Here is a 23,576-nt window from a genome sequence, read left to right on the forward strand (position 1 = left end):
TCTATGAAGGTCCAAATCAAGGATTCATCAATTTGGCCCAATCATGTCAGCCTGAGAGTCCAGTTTGTCTTCCTTGTCCATGTCATGCAGGGTGATTGATTCTGAATGAATTCTCTTGGATACTTACAGCTCAATGTCCAGTCTCTGCTGATTTTGGTTTTCTCTGGTACAAGGATGCCACTGCAGTTAACTAAGAGTTAAAATTTTATTTACTTCCGATCTTTTTTTTTGCATACACGTGGTAAGGTTCCAGATGCTCTCGAACCATAAGTGGAAATGCTGGTTGTTACTATAGAAATAGCTATGTCAATAGGCTCCACCCATCAGGGTTAAACAAGTTATCAGCGATGAATTAGGGACCTGTTTGCATTGCTCCGTCTATGTGGAGTCAAGCTCTCCAAAGGTGATGGAAAAGGACAAGTTGGTCGCAAGTGTTTCTGGGTTCTTGTTTCAGTACGACACCCCTCGGATGGTAATCGTTAAAAACAAAAACATTGGAGTAACTTTTCGATTGATCCAACTAGGAGTCCTTGCCTACATCATCGGGTAAGAGAAAGTTTGCTTAACCCTTAACTCTTGTGCACTAAGTGAGGCTTGCAGCGTTAGCCAATCACCAGGCTGCTTTGGAGCCATAAGTTGCGAAAAGTTTAACCAGTTGCCTTTGCAGCCACATTATAAACTGCGAGGGGAGTGTAGAAAGAAAACACTAGAAAGAGTGCAGAAAAGATTTACTAGGATGCTACAGGGACTTGATGGTTTGAGTTATAAGGAGTGCCAGGATAGCCTGGGACTTTTTTCTCTGGAGAGCAGGAGGCTGAGGGATGATCTTATAGAGGTCTATAAAATAATGAGGGGCATAGATTAGCTGGACCAGCCTATCAGCCTGTATCACACTCTCATCCTCAAAAACATGGCCCCTCTCCTTGGTGAACACTGAAGAAAAGTATTCATTCATCGCCTCTCCTATCTCTTCTGACTCTATGCACAAGTTCCCACTACTGTCCTTGACCGGCCCTAACCTCACCCTGGTCATTCTTTTATTCCTCACATAAGAGTAAAAAGCCTTGGGGTTTTCCTTGATCCGACCCGCCAAGGACTTCTCATGTCCCCTTCTAGCTCTCCTAAGTCCTTTTTTCAGCTCATTCTTTGCTAACTTGTAACCCTCAATGGATCCAACTGGATCTTGTTTTCTCATCCTTACATACACTTCCTTTTTCCTCTTCACAAGAGATTCAGCTTCTTTAGTAAACCACGGTTCCCTCGCTCGACCACTTCCTCCCTGCCTGACAGGTACATACTTATCAAGGACACGCAGTAGCTGTTCCTTGAACAAGCTCCACATTTCAATTGTGCCCATCCCCTGCAGTTTCCTTCCCCAACGTATGCATCCTAAATCTTGCCTAATCGCATCATAATCTCCTTTTCCCCAGCTATAGGAGAAGTTTTTCACACAGAGGGTGGTGGGCGAGTGGAATCGGCTGCTGTCAGTGGTGGTGGAGGCAAACTCAATAGGGTCTTTTAAGAGACTCCTGGATGAGTACATGGGACTTAATAGGATGGAGGGTTATAGGTAGGCCTAGAAGGTAGGGATATGTTCAGCACAACTTGTGGGGCTGAAGGGCCTGTTTTGTGCTGTAGTTTTTCTATGTTTCTATGGATAGTCAATATCTTTTCCCAAAGGTAGGGGAGTGTAAAACTAGAGGCCTTGGTTTAAGGTGAGAGGGGAGAGATAGAAAAGGGTCCAGAGGGGCAATTCTTTCACACAGAGGGTGGTGAGTGTCTGGAATGAGCTGCCAGAGACAATAGTAGAGGCGGGTACAATTTTGACTTTTAAAAAGCATTTAGACAGTTACATGGGCAAGATGAGTATAGAGGGACATGGGCCAAATGCGGCCAATTGGGACTAACTTAGGGGTTTAAAAAAAAGGGGCAGCATGGACAAGTTGGGCGGAAGGGCCTTTTTCCATGCTGTAAACATCGATGATTCTATGACGCTATGAGAGTGTCAACAATGAGAGTGCCCCAGACTGACCTGTAACTGTCAGTAAAATCTCCAGCATTGGAATTACACTTGGGTACTGATTAATGATGAGGGTGAATGTCACATTTCTTCATCTGAGTGTCTATTCAAACCCTGCGTCCTTACCAACCGTCCTGGAAAATTACCCCAGACATCAATCAGCCTTAATGTGCAGACATTCCTCCTACCATCAAGTTTATTTCTCTCTCTTTCTTTATATAAGGATGAGTTTTGCAAAGGTTCCGCTGTGGTCAGGCATTTTAGGAAATGCTGGGAGCAGTTCCTGGAACACAGGAAATTGAGGGGCAGTGAGTGAGTGACTGATACCACACACTAGGATCTGTGTCAGATCCAAATCAATCAATAATCTGATCCTATAATCTCTGGCCCTTTAACCCATGCCTTCAACGCGGTCTCTGCTTCTCTTTCTCTCTGGGCTGTGAAGATACAAGAGAATTCATCTCTGTCGGTGTACAAAACAAGTGCTATTGGGTCAGTTCCAAATGGAAGTTTTTAAAAAATATCTATGGGATGTGGGTGTCAATGATAAGGCCAGCATTTATTTCCCATCCCTAATCGCCCTTGAACTGAGTGGCTTTCTAGAGCAATGGTTCTCAATGAGTGCCGTGGGGACCTCTCCAAATGTGCGGGGGAAAAAAATGATTCCAGATGATTCAAAATTCATGTAGTTAAACTAAAACTAACCTTGGTCTCCAACTCTGGGGCAGGCATCGGCAAGAACCTATAAATCTCGGGCCTCCCGCGTGTGTGCCAGCTGGTGTAGGGTCACACATGCGCGGTTTAGATATTTCATGTTGGTCAGGCCCATGCGCATTGACCAACGGATCTTGGGGCTGAAGACAAAGGTCCCTATGGGCCCACACAAAAAGCAAAAACTCAAAAAGAATGCACAAACCATGGGAGAAGCGAGACAGACAGGGAGAGGTTAAGAAAAAACAGGCAAGATGACAGGGACAAGTTAAAAATGAAGTTCCCAGTCAGGGAACAGAGAAAGTCGGAGGTGTGACTCAGAATGTTCTTATAGTATAGAGGTGTGTCATGATGTATAAAAGGTTGGGAACCACTGTTTTAGACCATATTATTGTGGGCCAGTCCAGGTAAGGATGGCAAATTTCATGGCCGCTACTGCTATGACTAGTTTTTCATTCCAGATTTTATTAATTGAACTTAAGACCATAAGAGCAGAAGTAGGCCATTCAGCCCATTGAGTTTGCTCCGTCATTCCATGAGATAGAATCAGAGAATTATAGAACCCTACAATGCGAAGGAGGCCATTCGACCCATCGAGTCTGCACTGACCACAATCCCACCCAGACCCTATCCCCATAACCCCATGCATTTACCCTAGCTAGTCCTAAGCGGCAATTTACCATGGCCAATCCACCTATCCCAGACACCTTTGAACTGTGGGAGGAAACCGGAGCATTCTGAGGAAACCCACGCATACATGGGGAGAACGCGCAAACTCCACACAATCAGTGACCCAAGCCGGTAATCGGACCCGGGTCCCTGGCACTGTGAGGCAGCAGTGCTACCATTGTGCCACCGTGCCACCCGAGATGCTGACTGATCTGATAATCCTCAACTCCACCTTTTCTCCATAACCCTCGATTCCCTTACTGATTAAAAATCTGTCTATCTCAGCCTTGAACATACTTTTAAATTCCACCAGTTGTCATGGTGAGATTTGAATGCCAGGTTCTCAGGGCCTCTAGATTATTAGCGCAGTGACATTACCACCATGTCCCTACAGCTATCAATCGCTGGTCCTAAAAGGTGGCTGAACCATTTTTTGCCAGGTACTGCCCACTATGAATGTCTACCCTGAGTCTCTGAACCTATTCCAGTAGGTAATGACCTCTAAAACCGTACAGACCGCTCTTCTCAGAAGCTGCACGTTCCAATCAGGACCTTGCACAGTTGCAATGGTGGTATGGTCAGTGTATTGTAGAGTTTCAGCATAGCCTCAGTCACTTATTGCGACTGGTATGGTTTTACCCATATAATCGCCATGTCATTTCCCACATGTTCATCTTACACCCGTCAGTATGTTTGCATGGTTGATCCAAATACCTAGCGCATCCTTACCTTTGATTATACTTCACTTCTTACTGTTAACCACAAGCTTGCAATCTTTGGAGTGCTTTCATAGGCTTGTAGGTAGAGGCAGTGAGAACCCCTGTACAAGTCTGCTGATTCCCACCAGCTCAGCAAAATGAACCTCTCGTGTATCGCATCGGAAAACACTCAGCAGGTCAGGCAGCGGCTGAAGAAAGAAGGCCCAAGCTAACATTCCGTGAATAAGCCCATTGCCAGAACAACCAGGCCTGTACTCCTCTCCTGCCCTCACCTTTGTGCCAAATTGTGCAGCACGGTAGCACAGTGGTTAGCACTGCTGCCTCACAGTGCCAGGGACTGGGGTTCGATTCCCGGCTTGGGTCAGTGTGTGGAGTTTGCGCATTCTCCCCCTGGGTTTCCTCCGGGTGCTCCGGTTTCCTCCCACAGTCCAAAGATGTGCGGGTTAGGTGGATTGGCCATTCTAAATTGCCCTTTAGTTTAAGGGGGACTAGCAGGGTAAATGCATGGGGTTATGAAAATAGGGCCTGACTAGGATTGTGGTCGGCGCAAACTCGATGGGCCGAATGACCTCCTTCTACACTGTAGGATTCTATGAAATTTCCAATTGCTCACGTGCTTTCTACCTAATTCGGAGCTTTGCATGTGGAAACTCATCAAAAGCCTCATGAGGGACACTGGAGATGTGGAGGGCCCCTGTCTTACCATTCACGATAATCAGGGAACAGGTCAACAGGGAAAGCAGGTGGGGTGGCAGGGTCAGAGGAGGGTCATGAAATCAAAACTCCAAAGCTCAGCTAAACTGGTTATTAAAATGGGGCATTTTCACTTTCTGATGACATCTGTAACGTGCCCCTGGCTGTCTCAGGCCACGAGTGTCAAACCTGGAGCACTCTCCCAGGGTCAGACCGTGCTTCCACACATCGAGTGGCGGATGGGTTTCGAGTTGGCACAAACCCGCAGGACGTGAAGCCAATTTCAGCTGGCACCAGCTGGTAAGGGGATGCAGGGGAGGATGTGACAAAACTGTTACCCAGCGAGTGGTAATGACCTGAACTTTGCTGCCCACGAGGGTGGAAGTGGAAACAGTCAATGATTTCAGAAGGAAATTGGCTGGGCGCTTGACTAAAATAAACGAAAGGGTTATAAGGATAGAGTGAGTGAATGGGATTGGCTGGACTGACCTACCGAAAGCTCACTTGGACTCAATGGGCTGAATGGTCTCCCCCTGTGCAGTACCTACACTAAGTTTATCTATTTTTATGCTTGGAATGTGGGCACTAGTTATCTTGAAGGTATAAAAAAATCAAATACATGAGCATAAGTGAAGCAGGTTTCCATCTCTGAAGGGCACTAGTTATTTGCATTTTTTGTGGCTGTGGTCAAACTCACAAATTCAGAGATTTATTGAGATCAATTTTGCAACTTGTCATGGTTGGGTTTGAGCTCAAGGTTGCTAGGCCATTCACACAGAGGAGTAGATGGGGCAATTCCTCTGTGTAATGCAGTGGACATTATTTTCTGGGGTATCACCACCTCTTTAACCATTGTATCAGTGAACCACAGCAACTTTGGTCAGATTAGCCATAGGTGGACAAAGTACAAACAGAATATTCTGTACATGATTTCATTTCATCTATTCTATTTGGTACTTTTGGAATACATTTTAAACTTATGATCACTACCATCTTGAAGGACAAGAGTAGCAGGTACCTGGGAACACCACCACCTAGATTTCCCCTCCAAGCCACTCACCATCCTGACTTGAAATATATTGCTGATCCTTAGAATAGAAAAGAATCACTACAGTGCAGGAGGAGACCGTTCGGCCCATCAAGTCTGCACCAACACTCCGGCGGAGCATCTTACTCGAGCCCTCTCCCCAGCCCTCTCCCCATCACCTCACACATTTATCCTACTAAACCCCATAACTTACACACCTTTGGACACTTCCTTCATTATCACTGGGTCAAAACCTTGGAATACACTGCCTAACAGCACTGTGGCAGTACCTACACCACATGTACTGCAGTGATTCAAGAAGGCAGTTCGCCCAATTCACCCCCACCTTCTCAAGGGAAATTAGGAATAGGCAACAAATGTTGGCCCAGCCAGTGACACTCACATCCCGTGAATGAATTGAAAAAGTCATCACGTTAACAGCTGGTAAATTGTGATAATGATACAAATAAAACAAGTAATCATAGCTTATGTAAGAGTTATAAACAATCATAAAAATAAACTCTAGAATAATAAAAGGGTTGTGCAGTTATGGTCCTGAGGGCTGGAGTGTAGAATTAAATTGGACAGCTCTTTCAAAGAGCTAGTATAGAGAGATAATGGGGCAGAACGGCACTTCTGTAAAATTCAATTCTGTACAATTCTAATTGTACAGAATTTGAGTATTGTCAAAGCTTTTCATCTTGCACTCATCAAGAGAGTTTGCAAGAATATCAAATATAAAGGTAAACAGGCGGCACAGTGGTTAGCACTGCTGACTCACAGTGCCAGGGAACTGGGTTCAATTCCTGCCTTGGGTCACTGTCTGTGTGGAGTTTGCATGTTCTCCCTGTGTCAGCATGGGTTTCCTCTGGGTGCTCTGGTTTCCTCCCTCACTCCAAAGATGTATGGGTTAGGTGGATTGGCCATGCTACATTGACCCTGGTGTCAGGGGGATTAGCAGGGGAAATATGTAGGGTTATGGGAATAGAGACTGGGTGGGATCGTGGTCAGTGCAGGCTCGATGGACCGAATCGCCTCCTTCTGTACTGTTGGGATTCTATTTATAACAACAACAATGGGAACAACAAGCTATAAGTATTCTTTCAAATTGGCCTGATGAGTACAAGACGCTCGGCACAACATCGTGGGCCGAAGGGCCTGTTCTGTGCTGTACTGTTCTATGTTCTAAGACAAAAACTTTGAATGCATGTGCCTTTTTTCAGCCATATTTCAAGTCTTGATATACAAAGTATGTCATGACAAGGTTGATTCTTAAAACTGGTGCTCCCCTCCACACAGGGAGTGGGACCTCGTAAAGTGAAGTATAAAGTATTCTTTATACTTTAATGCAATTGATTTGTGACTTTGTTTGCCAGCTCACACAAGCAAACAATACGAAGATATCCAGTAGTTACAAATAGTTAACTTCAGGTGTGGGTAGAAAGCAAGCTTGCTCATTCAGAAAACCATGCATTTCTATGTCAGCAGGAAGCCTCTGTTTCCAAAGCCGATGGGTTAAGACAATCTTTTTGATTTCCTTTGATGCTCTGGTTTGAACCTTGAAGGTAACCTAGGTTTAACTCTCAATCTATTTTTACCTCATCGGAATTCAGCAAAATTGGGACACCTGAGGCACCCGGGAGAGGAAGGTAGATAAAACTTCACTTTTTGCTGCAATGTTTGTGTAAGTGTTTGAGTACAAGTGTTGGTGAAGTGTTGCGTTATCGCACCTTTGGAGGTCTCAGTTAAGTTCAGCAATCAAGTTATGTCCTGCTTACTGTTCATTTTCACTTTTCTAAACCTAAATATGTGGTTTGCAGCTTAAGCCAAATAATCTGATGGTGTTAGATATTCTTTCGCTATCTGAAGGCCAGGAGGACTCAAGAACATTTATCTTCACTTCCTGTCAGTATGTTTTCCGTTTGATCGCTGGAGAGAGGTTGCAGCATTGGGTAACATGTAACTGCGATCATACTCCAGGGGCCAGTGCTTGTTGGATGGGCTGAGGTACATATGCATTTGGCAAAGTTAGAGGTTTGTTATACAATGTGTAAGAATTCAGTTTGCTAACATGGCATCAGGAATTCCATGCCGATTCACCAACACGGGCCTGAATTTTACCATCCTCCCCTGGTTTTGAGGCAGGAGGGGAACATGAAATTGTGTGGACAAGGTTCCCTCCGCGATCCCACCCATCCCAACCTGGTCATGATTTCAATGAGGGACAGGCAGGGCCTCAGACAGGAAGCCCGCCTTTGTTTTGCCTGAGTTAAGGCCCCTAAGTGGCCATTCACAGGCCTTTTTCTGCCAGCCCCAATTCTTAGGCTGGTGGGTGATGGATAGATCAGTGAGGGGGGGGCGGGGGGGGGGGGGGGGGAATAGAAACATTTTAAATCTCAATTCTTGGGTGGGAAGGTGGGGGTGGGGGGTGGTTGGGGTTGGCTCCATCAGAAACCCCTTCTGACTGGGGACACCTTCCCCTCAGGGACTGGACACCTCCCAATCTCCCTCCTATCTGCCTACCTACCAATATCCATGCCATCCCAAAAATTCAGGCCATGAATTTGTTGTCCAATAATAATGTTGAACAATATGTCCAAGTATGTGCGGGTTAGGTGGATTAGTTGTGCTAAATTGTCCCTTAGTAGCAGGGAGTTTAGCTAGGGTAAATGCATGGGGTTATGGGGATAGGGCCTGGGTGGGATTGTTGTCGGTGCAGACTCGATGGGCCGAATGGCCTCCTTCTGCACTGTAGGGTTTCTATGATTCTATGAATAGCAGAATAAGCAAATCACTTTACAGAGTGGCCGATCCCTAGTAGACACAGTTTTCAGTATCCAGCCAACGTCACTCACTTTAGTTTGGATGATAGCTTTAGGACTTGAACTATTAATGAAAAAAGTTCTCAGACTTTGAAGTTGCAACTTCCTCCATGCTGCAGCTTTCAGATGGAGCTTTCCACTGTTGCTAACAGCATAGTAACTGGCCCTCTAGTCAACTTCCTGTTGACAGGAAACTGACAGGACCCATTCAGCTCGCATGGAAGAATAAAGGTTTGTCCTTTATCTTTTTATGAGTTTGACCTCGAGTAACCATTACAAAAACATAGGAGGCCAATCCAGCAGCTCCCTGTTTTGGAATAGAAACCCTGTGTGAATATTAGTAATATCTAACACACACATGTTTGACATATCATGGTGGCACAGTGGTTAGCACTGCTGCCTCTCAGCGCCAGGGACCCGGGTTCAATTCTGTCCTCGGGTGACTGCGCGGAGTTTGCATGTTCTCCCCGTGTCTGTGTGGGTTTCCTCCATGTGCTCCGGTTTGCTCCCAGACTCTAAAGATGTACAGGTTTCATAGAATAGAATCCCTACAGTGCAGAAGGAGGCCATTCGGCCCATCGAGTCTGCACCGACCACAATCCCACCCAGGCCCTACCCCCACATATTTTACCCGCTAATCCCTCCAACCTATGCATCTCAGGAGTCCAAGGGGCAATTTTTAACCTGGCCAATCAACCTAACCCGCACATCTTTGGACTGTGGGAGGAAACCGGAGCACCCGGAGGAAACCCACGCAGACACGAGGAGAATGTGCAAACTCCACACAGACAGTGACCCGAGCCGGGAATCGAACCCGGGACCCTGGAGCTGTGAAGCAGCAGTGCCAACCACTGTGCTACCGTGCCGCCCCTTGGCCATGCAAAATTGCCCCTTAGTCTCAGGGAATTGGCAGGGTAAATACATTGGGTTGTGGGCATAGAGTCTGGGTGGGGTTGTTGTTGGTGCAGGCTCGATGGGCTGAATGGCCTCCTCTTGCACTGTCGGGATTCTATGATTCGATGATACACTGCTGGCAAGATCTGTACAATGAGGGCTCTTAACTTTCCCCGTTTGGAGAGACCTCAGTAGTAATTCACATCATGCCCTGTTGTACCTTGATTCTCCTGCAAACACGATCATACCTGGAAAAGCTAACGTTAACCACTTACTATCTCAATTTAACTCATATTCCTATAAGTATGAGGTACACCTTCTCACTTAATGAGAAACTTACTTACTTACTCACTCACGCACAGATGTGACAGAGATGTAAACAAAACCAGGGAACATAGATATGGACACATAAACATGTATATTGTTTCTTATGGTGGGATATTCTGGCCTTGCCTGCCACTGGGATCATCCAGTCCCAACCTGGCTGACTACATCCATTTTATAAACAACATGAAGCAAGAATTTTACTGGAACAAATTTGCTCTGCAGCTTTACTTAGAATCATTGTAACAAAAAACTGAATGGGAATTACTAGAAGCTGACTGGATAATGTTGATGCAGCCGAAGGAATTAGCAGCAAAATATTTATTTTGTATTTATTGGCTATTTAATTGCATTCAGTTTGGGGTGGGGGGATTGATCTGTGCTCACACGTATAGGAACTGACTGAAATGTGGCTTTTGGATTTAGACGTGTATGGTGTGTAATGTGTCAATTAGCAAGTAAAATCCTGTCTGTGTACAGAGATTATGGGTGGGATTTTCCGGCCACGTGCACCCCAAGACCAGAAATTCCCATCCAAGCTCAAGGGAGCTTTAAGTGGTCCGTCGTATTTTCTGTCTTGCCTGGTATGACTCCCACATCAGGCAGGATGGGAAATTTTCAGCCAATGTGTCATTTTTATTCTTCACTGACTGGCTATTTGAGTTCTAACACACTGCACTTGCCCAAACCATGCATTCCAAATTCAGCTCAAGAACATTTCCCAAGGCTGAACCAAAGACTTGTCAGAGAGCCAAGGAGTTATCACACCGAAACTTCTGTGTATGTGTGTGTTTTGTATTTGAGTCTCATATTTGTGTATGTTTTGTTTGTAAGTGTTTGATTGAGTGTATGTTTGTTTTGTGAGTATATGTTCTGTCTGCACAAATGTGTGCGAGAATGTGAGTATGTGTGTGCGTGTTGTGTGACTGTGTGTTGTGTATGTGCGAATTTGTGTATATGTTGTGTAGGCATAAATGCGTGTTTGTGTATGCGTGTATTGTGTCACTGTGGATTTTTTTTTATTCATTCATGGGATGTGGGTGTCACTGGCTTGGCCGGCATTTATTGCCCATCCCTAGTTGCCCTTGAGAAGGCGGCGGTGAGCTGCCTTCTTGAACCACTGCAGTCCTGAGGTGTAGGTACACCCACAGTGCTGTTAGGGAGGGAGTTCCAGGATTTCAGCCCAGTGACAGTGATGAAGTGGTGATTATATTTCCAAGTCAGGATAATATGTGGCTTAGATGGGAACCTCCAGGTGGTGGTGTTCCCATGTGTCTGCTACCCTTGTCCCTCTAAATGGTAGTTGTTGTGGGTTTGGAAGGTGCTGACTATTTATTTATTTCATGTATTTATTTATTAGTGTCACAAGTAGGCTTACATTAACACTGCAATGAAGTTACTGTGAAAATCCCCTAGTTGCCACACTCCGACGCATGTTCAGCTACACCGAGGGAGAATTTAGCATGGCCAATGGACCTAACCAGCACATCTTTCGGACTGAGAGGAAACCGGAGCACCCGGAGGAAACACACGCAGATACAGGGAGAATGTGCAAAGTCCACATAGACAGTGACCCGAGCATTGAACCCGGTTCCTGGCACTGTGAGGCAGCAGTACTACCTACTGTGCCACCCTGCAGCTATAAGGAACCTTGGTGAGTTCCTGCAGTGCATCTTGTAGATGATACACACTGCTGCCACTGAGTGTTGGTGGTGGAGGGAGTGGATGTCTGTGGAAGGAATATCAATTAAGCGGGCTGCATTGTCCTAGATGGTATCAAGCTTCTTGAGTGTTGTTGGAGTTAGTGCTATGAGTGCGTGAGTGAGTGAGTGCGTGTGTGAGTAAGTAAGTGAGTAAGTGTGCGTGTGTGTGCGAGTGTGTGTGCGAGTGTGTGTGCGAGTGTGTGTGCGGGTTTGTGTGCGAGTGTGCGCGCGCGAGTGTGCGGCGCGAGTGTGCGCATGCGAGTGTGCGCACGCGAGTGTGCACGCGCGAGTGTGCGGCACGAGTGTGCGCATGCGAGTGTGCGGCGCGAGTGTGCGCACGCGAGTGTGCGCGTGCGAGTGTGCGCACGCGAGTGTGCGCGCGTGAGTGTGTTGATGTTACTTACTCCTCTTCACCAGTTCCACATGCTGTAAATGTTATTAGTTGTTACTCTCGCACTCTGACTTTTTCTGTCTTGTACTGACCATATTACTGACCACATCAACCTGAGCAACACAGGGTCATAGATCCAAAATGCACACTGGATTCTATGTATTGACAGCTGTTTGTTCTCAGTACCCCGATATTTTCCCAACATTATAACAATGACCACATTTCAATTGTACTCGATTGACCATAAAGTGCTTTCAGACATCCTGAGTTGTGAACAGTTCTGTGTAAATAGTGGGTGGCACGGTGGCACAGTGGTTAGCACTGCTGCCCCACGGTGCCAGGGACCTGAGTTCAATTCCCGGCTTGGGTCACTGTCTGTGTGGAGTTTGCATGTTCTCCCTGTGTCTGCATGGGTTTCCTCCGGGTGCTCCGGTTTCCTCCCACAGTCTGAAAGACGTGCTGGTTAGGTACATTGGCCATGCTAAATTCTCCCTCAGTGTACCTAAACAGGCGTCGGAGTGTGGCGACTTGGGGATTTCACAGTAACTTCATTGCAGTGTTAATGTAAGCCTACTTGTGACTAATAAATAAAATTTAAATCACTCTATCAGCTTGCACTTCACTTTATATTTTTCAAATGAAGTTTTGCATCTGTCTTTCAATCAGTATTTTCAGTCTGGATGACTGTTATAGCTAATGTTAGGTTGATTGGCCATGCTCAATTGCCCCATAGTGTCAGGGGGATTAGCAGGGTAAATAATGTTTATTTATTAGGGACAAGTAGGCTTACATTCATACTGCAGTGAAGTTACCGAGAAAGTCCCCTAGTTGCCACACTCGGGCACCTGTTCAGGTACAGTGAGGGAGAATTTAGCATGGCCAATGAACCTAACCTAAATACATTGTGTTATGAGGATTGGGCCTGGGTGGGATTCTTATCGATGCAGGCTCAATGTGCCAAATGGCTCTCTCTGCACTGTAGGACTTTTATGATTCTATGAACATTACATAGGGTATATCATAAAGAGCAATTCTTGAGTTAATTATAAGTCTGGCACTCGGAGCTTCATACACAAAGAACACAGGAACGTCAAGCCCAATCATTGCTTGTTTGTATAATTGTGAATGAAAAGATACCACGAGTGCCTATTCATTCTTTACTCAATGAATGCCCCCACAGTATGGAGCAGTGCATGTGAGAGAGGCTCCATTGTCCACACAATAAAGGGTAGCAGACTCCTGCGATGTATGGTACTGACGTATCATTCACCAAGTACGCTGTAGAACAAAGAAATGACTTGGTTGAGAACTAGTTCAAATGATACCAGCCCCCAATTTCCTGTGCTGAGATTCCTTGTCCTTCAGGTAGGAGCTGGCATGCTAGACTTGCACAATGCGTATCTATAGGGTGCAATATGCTGTTAATGCAGGAAACTGGCATTTTTTTACCCTTCTTTACCCTTCTCAAAAAGCTTCTAAACTGGCAGGACATGCCTAAGCAAAGAACACCAGCTCCTTTAGCTTTAGCTTTGATTGTAATATCTGACCCTGTGCAGGTACAATTTAATTGATTAATGACACCAATTCTGATGGATGGTATTGAGAGGGGTGACACTATACCAGGCATTCTGTTCTAGGCAGCAGTGAGCTGGCATTTTAGCTGCTGTACATGACACCAAATCAGCAGTAATGCAATTCGTGTGCACTTTAAGCTCAGGACGTTTTAAAATGCATTCCTGGTGATAGGATGTTGCTGGCTAGGCCAGCATTTATTGCCCATCCCTAATTGCCCTTCAGAAGGTGGTAGTGAGCTGCCTTCTTGAACCGCTGCAGTCCCCGAGGTCTAGGTACACCCACAGTTCTGTTAGGGAGGGAGTTCCAGGATTTTGACTCAGTGATAATGAAGGAATGGCGACATATTTCCAAGTCAGGATGGCGAGTGACTTGGAGGATAACTTCCAGGGGGTGGTGTGTCCATGTGTCTGCTGCCCTTGTCCTTCTAGATGGTAGAGATTGCGACTTTGGAAGGTGCTGTTGAAAGAGCCTAAGTGAGTTGCTGCTGTGCATCTTATAGATGGTGCCCACTGCTGCCACTGTGCATTGATGGTGGAGGGGTTGATTATTGAATGACGTGTCAGTCAAGCGGGCTGCTTGGTCTGATTGGGTGAACGCTTTGAGTTTTGCTGAAGTTTCACTCATCCAGGCAAGTGGTGAGTATTCCATCACACTCCTTGTAGATTGTAAACAGGCTTTGGGGAGTCAGGAGGTGAGTAATTCACCACAGGTTCCCGACCTGCTCTTGCAGCTACAGTAGTCATACAGCTAGTGCAGTTCAGTTTCTGGTCAATGATAACCACCAGAATGTTGAAAGTGGGGAATTCAGTGATGGTATTGCCATTGACTGTCAAAGGGATATAGTTAGATTCTCTCTATTGGAGATGGTCATTGCCTGGCACTTGTGTGGCATGAATCTTGCTTGCTACTTATCAGCCTGAGCCTAAATGTTACCCAAGTCTTGCTGCATTTGGACATGGACTGCTTCAGTATCTGAGGAGTCATGAATAGTGCTGAACATAAGAAGATAAGAAATAAGAGCAGGAGTAGGCCATCTAGCCCCTCGAGCCTGCCCCGCCATTCAATAAGATCATGGCTGATCTGAAGTGGATCAGTTCCACTTACCCGCCTGATCCCCATAACCCCTAATTCCCTTACCGATCAGGAATCCATCTATCCGTGATTTAAACATATTCAACGAGGTAGCCTCCACCACTTCAATGGGCAGAGAATTCCAGAAATTCACCACCCTCTGAGAGAAGAAGTTCCTCCTCAACTCTGTCCTAAACTGACTTCCCTTTATTTTGAGGCTGTGCCCTCTAGTTCTAGTTTCCTTTCTAAGTGGAAAGAATCTCTCCACCTCTACCCTATCCAGCCCTTTCATTATCTTATAGGTCTCTATAAGATCCCCCCTCAGCCTTCTAAATTCCAACGAGTACAAACCCAATCTGCTCAGTCTCTCCTCATAATAAATATGAGGGGAAAGTCGTGCTTGACGAACATGTTGGATTTTTATGAAGATGTGACTAGGGCGGTTGATGGAGGAGAACCGGTGGATGCGGTGTTTTTGGATTTCCAAAAGGCGTTTGATAAGGTGCCCCATAAAAGGCTACTGAAGAAGATTAGGGCACACGGAGTTGGGGGTAGTGTGTTAAAGTGGATTGGGGACTGGCTATCCGACAGGAAGCAAAGAGTCGGAATAAATGGGTGTTTTTCCGGTTGGAGGAAGGTAACTAGTGGCGTGCCGCAGGGATCGGTACTCGGGCCGCAACTATTTACCATTTATATAGATGATCTGGAGGAGGGGACGGAGTGTAGGGTAACGAAGTTTGCAGACGACACAAAGATAAGTGGAAAAGTGAATCGTGTGGAGGACGGAGAAGATCTGCAGAGAGATTTGGACAGGCTGAGTGAGTGGGCGAGGATATGGCAAATGGAGTATAACGTTGAGAAATGCGAGGTTATACACTTTGGAGGAAATAATAACAAATGGGATTACTATCTCAATGGAAACAAATTAAAACATGCTACCGTGCAAAGGGACCTGGGGGTCCTTGTGCATGAGACGCAAAAGCCCAGTCTGCAGGTACAACAGGTGATCAAGAAGGCAAATGGGATGTTGGCCTATATTGCGAAGGGGATAGAATATAAAAGCAGGGATGTCTTGATGCACCTGTACAGGGCATTGGTGAGGCCGCAGCTGGAATACTGTGTGCAGTATTGGTCCCCTTATATGAGGAAGGATATATTGGCATTGGAGGGAGTGCAGAGAAGGTTCACCAGGTTGATACCGGAGATGAGGGGTTTGGATTATGAGGAGAGGCTGAGGAGATTGGGTTTGTACTCGTTGGAGTTTAGAAGGATGAGGGGGATCTTATGGAGACTTATAAGATAATGCGGGGGCTGGATAGGGTGGAGGCGGAGAGATTCTTTCCACTTAGTAAGGAAGTTAAAACTAGAGGACACAGCCTCAAAATAAAGGGGGGTCGGTTTAAGACAGAGTTGAGGAGGAACTTCTTCTCCCAGAGGGTGGTGAATCTCTGGAATTCTCTGCCCACTGAGGTGGTGGAGGCTACCTCGCTGAATATGTTTAAAGCGCGGATGGATGGATTCCTGATCGGTAAGGGAATTAAGGGTTATGGGGATCAGGCGGGTAAGTGGTACTGATCCACGTCAGATCAGCCATGATCTTATTGAATGGCGGGGCAGGCTCGAGGGGCTAGATGGCCTACTCCTGCTCCTATTTCTTATGTTCTTATGTTCTTATAATCAACACCCCTCATCTCTGGTATCAACCTGGTGAACCTTCTCTGCACTCCCTCCAAGGCCAATATATCCTTCCGCAAATAAGGGGACCAATACTGCACACAGTATTCCAGCTGCGGCCTCACCAATGCCCTGTACAGATGCAGCAAGACATCTCTGCTTTTATATTCTATCCCCCTTGCGATACAGGCCAACATCCCATTTGCCTTCTTGATCACCTGTTGCACCTGCACACTGGGTTTTTGCGTCGCATGCACAAGGACCCCCAGGTCCCTCTGCACAGCAGCATGTTGTAATTTCTTTCCATTTAGATAATAATCCATCATCGCGAACATCCCCACTTCTGACTTTATGATGGAAGGAAGGTCATTGATGAAGCAGCTGAAGATGGGTGGGCCTGGGACACTACCCTGAGGGACTCCTGCAGAGATGAACTGGAGTTGAGATGATTGACTTCGAACCACCACAGCCACCTTCCTACGTGCCAGGTATGGCCCCAGCCAGCGGAGAGTTGCACCCTGAATCCCATTGACTCATTTTGCGAGGGTTCCTTGATGCCACACTCAATCAAATGCTGCCTTGAGTCAAGGGCTGTCACTCTCACCTCAGCTCTGGAGTTCATGTTTGAACAAAGGCTGTGATGAGGTCAGGCGCTGAGTGACCGTGGTGGAACTCAAACTGGGGATCACTGAGCAGGGAATTGTGGAATAGATACCTGCTCCTTAGCACTGTCATAACATCTTCCATCACTTTACTGATGATCGAGAGTAGACTGATTGGGCGGTAATTGGCTGGGTTGGATTTGTCCAGGACATACCAGGCATTTTTCCACATTGCCGTGTAGAAGCCAGTGCTGTAGCTGTACTGGTAGAGCTTGGCTAGAGGCACGGCAAGTTCTGGAGCACTACTGTCAGAATATTGTCAGGGTCCATTGCCTTTGCAGTATCCAGTGCCTCCAACCATTTGTTGATATCATGTCGAGTGAATCAAATTGACTGAAGACTGACATCTGTGATGCTGGGGACCTCCGGAGAAGGTCGAGATGGATCATCCACTCGGCACTTCTGGCTAAAGATTGCTGCGAATGCTCCAGCCCTATCTTTTGCACCGATGTGCTGGGCCCCTCCATCATTGAGGATGGGGCTATTTGGAAGCATCCTCCTCTAATAAGTTGTTTAATTGCCCATGAAGTCCAAATAAAAGTAAAAACATGTCTGGATACCGATCAGTCTTTGGCTTGTCCATGAGGGTAGATGGTGGCATGTTGCAGCTGTTGCTGATCTGGGCATGCTGATCCACAGATCCTTAAAAGTGGCAGCACAGGTGGAAAAGGTGGTGAAGAAAGCATATGGCATGTTTGCCTTCTTTGGCCGAGGCATCGAATATAAAAGTTGGCAAATTATGTTACAGTTGTATAAAACATTGGTTAGGCCACATTTGGAATACTGTGTCCAATTCTGGTTACCACACTACCACAAGGATGTGGAGGCTTTGGAGAGATTACAGAAAAGTACCAGGATGTTGCCTGGTATGGAGGATATTAGTTATGAGGAAGGATTGAATAAACTGGGATTGTTCTCCCTGGAAAGACAGAGGCTGAGGGGCGACCTGATGAAAGTTTATCAAATTATGAGGGGTATAGATAAGGTGAACAGTTGGAAGCTTTTTCCCAGAGCAAAAATGACAATTACAAGGGGGTACAAGTTCAAGGTAAGGGGGTAAGATTCAGTAGTGATGTGCGAGGGAAGTTTTTTTTACACAGAGGGTGGTGGGGGCCTGGAATGCAAGTGGTTGAGGCAGTTACGTTAGCGACATTTAAGACGTATCTGATAGGCCCATGAATAGATGGGGAATAGAGGGGTACAGGCGGTTGGTCTGGATCGGACAATGTGATCGGTGCAGGCTTGGTGGGTCGAAGGGCCTGTTCCTATGCTATACTGTTCTTTGTTCTTTGAAAAAGGTTCTGTTCAGTGCAGTTAAAGTAAAAAGCAAAGAAAGCCCTTTGAATTTCAGGGACAGTTACAAGAGCTAGATTTAAAATCAGCTAGGTGAGAAGCCAGACAACTGAGATAAATCAAAAGTTTGGTGACATCTTAATACAGCTTGTGAAGCAGTAATGTTCTGTTGCATACCTGAGAGATTGTGTGGAAGATTGAATGCACATAGCAACCCAAGGCAGAGGAATGTCGTAAGGAGAAATTGAAACCCTGGATGTGGATCCTTGGTGAATGCATTTGTGGGAAAGCATTGTTTTGGGGCAAGATTCCTCACATATTATTCAAGAATGGAGTTTGAAAACACTCCAGTGAGACCAGTTGGCTCTCAGTGTGACAAGTGTCTGGGAGATTTGATGAAAAATCCACAGAAGTTGTGACGTCTGTCATTTGGTTTCAGAATGCAGTATATCTGACCACAGTTAACCTACTGGTTTACAGGGATAGTATACTTACTGAGAGTCAGTTAGCTCAATTGGCTGGACAACTGGTTTGTAGTGTAGAGTGATGCCAACAGTGCGGGTTCAATTCCTGTACTGGCTGAGGTTATTCTTGAAGGCCCTGCCTTCTCAACCTTGCCCCTCACCTAAGGTGTGGTGACACTCAGGTTAAATCACCACCAGTCAGCTCTCCCCCTCACAGAGCTCACCCCTCGGCCCATGGTCATCTGGGATTATGGTGACTTTACCTGACCTAACTTACTGAGAACATTATTGCGTAAGGTAAACATGCAGGTATAGCAGGCAGTAAAGAAGGCAAATGGTATGCTGGCCTTCACAGCGAGAGGATTCAAGTATAGCAATAGGGATGGCTTGCTGCGGTTATGCAGGGCCTTGGTGAGGCCACACCTGGAATAATTTGTGCAGTTTTGGTCTCCTTATCTGAGGCAGGTTCTTGTACAGCAAAGGTTTACAAGATTGATTTCTGGGATGGCAGGACCTGACATGTGAGAAGAGATTGGGTTGGTTAGGATTGCATTCATTGGAGTTCAAGAAGAATGAGGGGGGCATCTCATAGAAACCTATAAAATTCTAACAGGACTGGACAGGGTAGATGCAGAAAGAATGTTCCCAATGGTAGGAGAGTCTGGGACCAGGGGTCACAGTCTAAGGATACAAGGTAAACCATTTAGGACTGAGATGAAGAGAAATTTCTTCACCCAGAGAGTGGTGATCCTGTGGAATTCTCTACCACAGGAAACAGTTGAGGCCAAAACATTGTATGTTTTCAAGAAGGAGTAAGATATAGGTCTTGGGGCGAAGGTGATCAAAGGGTAAGGAGGGAAGGCAGGAACAGGTTACTGAGTTGGATGAATGCAGCCAGCATAATCAAGGACCCACGCACTCCGGACATAGTCTCTTCCACCTTCTTCCATCAGGAGAAAGCTACAACAGTCTGAGGTCACATACCACCCGACTGAAAAACAGCTTCTTCTCTGCTACCATCAGACTTCTGAATGGACCTACCTTGCATTAAGTTGATCTTTCTCTACACCCTAGCTATGACTGTAACACTACATTCTGCACTCTCTCCTTCTCTATGAACGTATGCTTTGTCTGTATAGCGTGCAATAAACAATATTTTTCATTGTATACCAATTCATGTGACAATAACAATAAAATCAAAAATAGGCAACCACATTGCTGTGGCTCTGGAGTCACATGGAGGCCAGACCAGGTAAGGACGGCAGATTTCCTTCCCTAAAGGACTTTAGTGAATCAGATAGGGTTTTTAACAACAATCAGGAAGAGTTTCATGGTCACTATTACTGAGCCTAGCTTTATATTCCAGATTTATTAATTGAATTTAAATTCCACCAGCTGCCGTGGTGGGATTCGAAGCCGTGTCCCCAGAGCATAAGCCTAGGTCTTTGGATGAGTGGTCCAGTGATATTATCATGACACCATCATCTCCCCCCATTGTGTTTCATGATGCATCTGTTGTGGCATCCATTTCCACGTGTGGGTTGGAATGCATCTGTACTGGTGGAGATGCTATCTTCACCTTTAGCGTGTCAAACACAGTTTGTTGTGAGATTGGCCATCTTAGTGCAGCAGCTTTCAAAGAGATTCCGTGAACTGTGCAGGCGTCGGAATAAATTTGTGAGGAAAGCTGTTTGCACTGAAGACCGATGACAACTCTTTCATGTTCACCAGGGTGTAGGCTCATGATTGGCTTTGACATTGATATGTGTGGGCTTTACTCCAGCTGTTACCACTTAATCTCTGGTGCAGTGAATGTGCCTTTTCCCTTGGGCACATCAAATTATGGTGCGCAAATCAAGTGAACACGGCTGGAATGCGCTATTTGTGTTCTGCCTTGACCCTCTAATGGACATTGTTAAATAGGCTGAGTACCCCTCACCGGCTGACAAAACTGAAGAAACAAACTTTGGGAATGAGTGAGGGTGCTGAATTTATTACATAGGGCATTCCATGGTACTGAAACACACCTTTCATAGAATCATAGAATCCCTACAGTGCAGAAGGAGGCCACTCGGCCCATCGAGTCAGCACCAGCCACATCTCACCCAGGCTCTATTCCCACGTATTTACCCTGCTAATTCCCTGATACTAGGGTCAATTTAGCATGGCCAATCAACCTAACCCACACATCTTTGGGCTGTGCGAGGTAAGCAGAGCACCCGGAGGAAACCCACGCAGACATGGGCAGAACGTGCAGATTCCACACAGACAGTGACCCAAGGCCGGAATTGAACCCAGGTCCCTGACGCTGTGAGGCAGCAGTACTAACTGTGGTTGGCACAGTGGCAATGGGCGGCATGGTGGTATGGTGGTTAGCACTGCTTAATAACGCCACCATGAATAATAAAAGCTGTAAGATATTGGATTTACTCTGCTAAAGTAGCTTCACCCATGAAGTCTGAGGCAGAAGAGGCTGGCTTGCCTGTACCGATGGCTGGGTTCTTCTGGAGCACAACGCAGAACATTCTGGTTCAGAGGCAGATTTGCCACCATGCGACGTCCCTCGTATCAACCTTCTAAACCTCTCCTGCACCCTCTCCAAGGCCTTGATATCCATCCTACAGTGTGAAGTCAGACACCGTACGTCAGCTGAGGCCTCATCGGTGATTTATAACTATTTAGGATTCCTTTCTTGATTTGTGTGTGTACACAAGCTCCTGGTGGTCATTGTAAAATGAGAGCTGTGCTCCCAGGTAGCTGATTCCACCTGGAATGGATTGCATCATCGGGTGTGTCGGAATGATTTCTATAAAACGTTTATTGTATGATAATTGCCAGGCTGTGTGACGCTGGGACACCACGCACACGCCCACGCAATGTAATCAGGGCTGTTGTGACATTTAGACAGAGTACCACCCACAGTGTTTGCAATGCCCACTCTAAAGACAAACATTGCAATAATCTATCTATTCACCAGGCATTCATATTCTAAGCTCCTTTAGTGAGATTCCAAAGGGAATATGAAAATGACACCAGTGAGCAAACATCTCTTTGTTCCCAATGCACTGTATGAAATGTGGAGCCTGAGATCCCGCGGGGATAATGTTAGATTCCTGCCCACATTCCAGGACAGAGGCAGACGTGGGAAATGGAAAGTCAGGAAATGGAAATGATTGGGGGGCTGTAGAGGCTGGGTTGCTAAGTATGTTCAAGGCTGAGATAGACAGATTTTTAATCGGGCAGGGAATCGAGGGTTATGGAGATAAGGCGGTGGTCATAGAATCCCTACAGTGCAAAAGGAGGCCATTCGACCCGTCAAGTCTGCACTGAGCACAATCCCATCCAGGCCCTATTCCCATAACTCCACATATTTACCCTGCTAATCCCCTGACACTAGGGTCAATTTAGCATGGCCAATCAACCTAACCCGCACATCTTTGGAGTATGGGAGGAAACTGGAGCACCCGGAGGAAACCTATGCAGACATGGGGGGAGCATGCAAACTGCACACAGGCAGTGACCAGAATCGAATCCAGGTCCCTGGCCCTCTGAGGCACAGTAAGAAGTCTCACAACACCAGGTTAAAGTCCAACTGGCCCTCTGAGGCAGCAGTGCGAACCACTGTGCCACCATCCCGCCATGGAGCAGACATTTGCATGAAATGATCTCAGCAGACCCAGTACAGAATGTTTGTTTATTAGCTAACGCGTTGGAGGAGCACAACCTCGGTGAAGGGTCCCCTGAGACTAGCCCTAGTCTAGCCGATGAACCTTACCCTATTTATTGTAAGTTACGTAGGCAGGGCATTATTTACATTCCAGCATTGTCTGGTTTTAGATTTTGCATTAAACAATTTGCAAATATGCTTAAAATGATCACATTTAACTGGTGTTGTTGAGTTTCCACAAATCCACAATTAAATCTTACATACAGCAACTTGGACACAAGTTTCCAAGCGATTTATCAACAAATCAACTGTTTGCTGAAATGGTGAACTTTTCTGCACAACCTAAAGGGGTGGGGAAACTCGGCATTCAATTGCATCATTTTAGATTATTTGAAAAAAAACTTCTCTAGTTCCATTTTTCTTCTCTTTAAGCCAATTTTCAATTTCTGATATTTGCTGCTGTATTTTTCCTTCCCAACTTTGCAGTGGCTCTGAATGGCTTCTGATTGAGGTTGCAAAATGCTTTTCACAGAGTCATAGAGGTCTACAGCATGGAAATAGGCTCTTCGGCCCAACTTGTCCATGCCATCCTTTTTTTAGTAAGAAGTTTAACAACACCAGGTTAAAGTCCAACAGGTTTATTTGGTAGCAAAAGCCACACAAGCTTTCGGAGCTGCAAGCCCCTTCTTCAGGTGAGTGGGAATTCTGTTCACAAACAGAGCATATAAAGACACAAACTCAATTTACATGAATAATGGTTGGAATGCGAATACTTACAACTAATCAAGTCTTTAAGAAACAAAACAATGTGAGTGGAGAGAGCATCAAGACAGGCTAAAAAGATGTGTATTGTCTCCAGACAAGACAGCCAGTGAAACTCTGTGGGGGTTACAAATAGTGTGACATGAACCCAATATCCCGGTTGAGGCTGTCCTCGTGTGTGCGGAACTTGGCTATCAGAGTTCCGCACACACGAGGACGGCCTCAACCAGGATATTGGGTTCATGTCACACTATTTGTAACTCCCACAGAGTTTCACTGGCTGTCTTGTCTGGAGACAATACACATCTTTTTAACCTGTCTTGATGCTCTCTCCACTCACATTGTTTTGTTTCTTAAAGACTTGATTAGTTGTAAGTATTCGCATTCCAACCATTATTCATGTAAATTGAGTTTGTGTCTTTATATGCTCTGTTT

The 23,576-nt window shown here is 45.9% G+C and overlaps 1 protein-coding gene across 2 annotated transcripts in view; it reads left to right on the plus strand.

Annotated features, from left to right (window-relative positions):
* Positions 1–327: 327 nt before the first annotated feature.
* p2rx1 (purinergic receptor P2X, ligand-gated ion channel, 1) overlaps positions 328–23,576 on the plus strand; it is a 96,139-nt gene continuing 72,890 nt past the window's right edge. The window contains exons 1-2 of one of the 2 annotated variants that reach the window (XM_078225963.1): positions 332–546; positions 7,453–7,488. In XM_078225963.1, coding sequence (XP_078082089.1) covers positions 407–546; positions 7,453–7,488 — 176 coding nt within the window. In that variant the 5' untranslated portion in view covers positions 332–406. Of the gene's footprint in view, positions 547–7,452; positions 7,489–23,576 lie in introns of both variants that reach the window. The other variant, XM_078225964.1, reaches the window with a different exon arrangement.

The sequence above is a fragment of the Mustelus asterias genome, chromosome 12 (genome assembly GCF_964213995.1).
Source record: "Mustelus asterias chromosome 12, sMusAst1.hap1.1, whole genome shotgun sequence".
In the NCBI taxonomy this organism is placed as follows: Eukaryota; Metazoa; Chordata; class Chondrichthyes; order Carcharhiniformes; family Triakidae; genus Mustelus; species Mustelus asterias.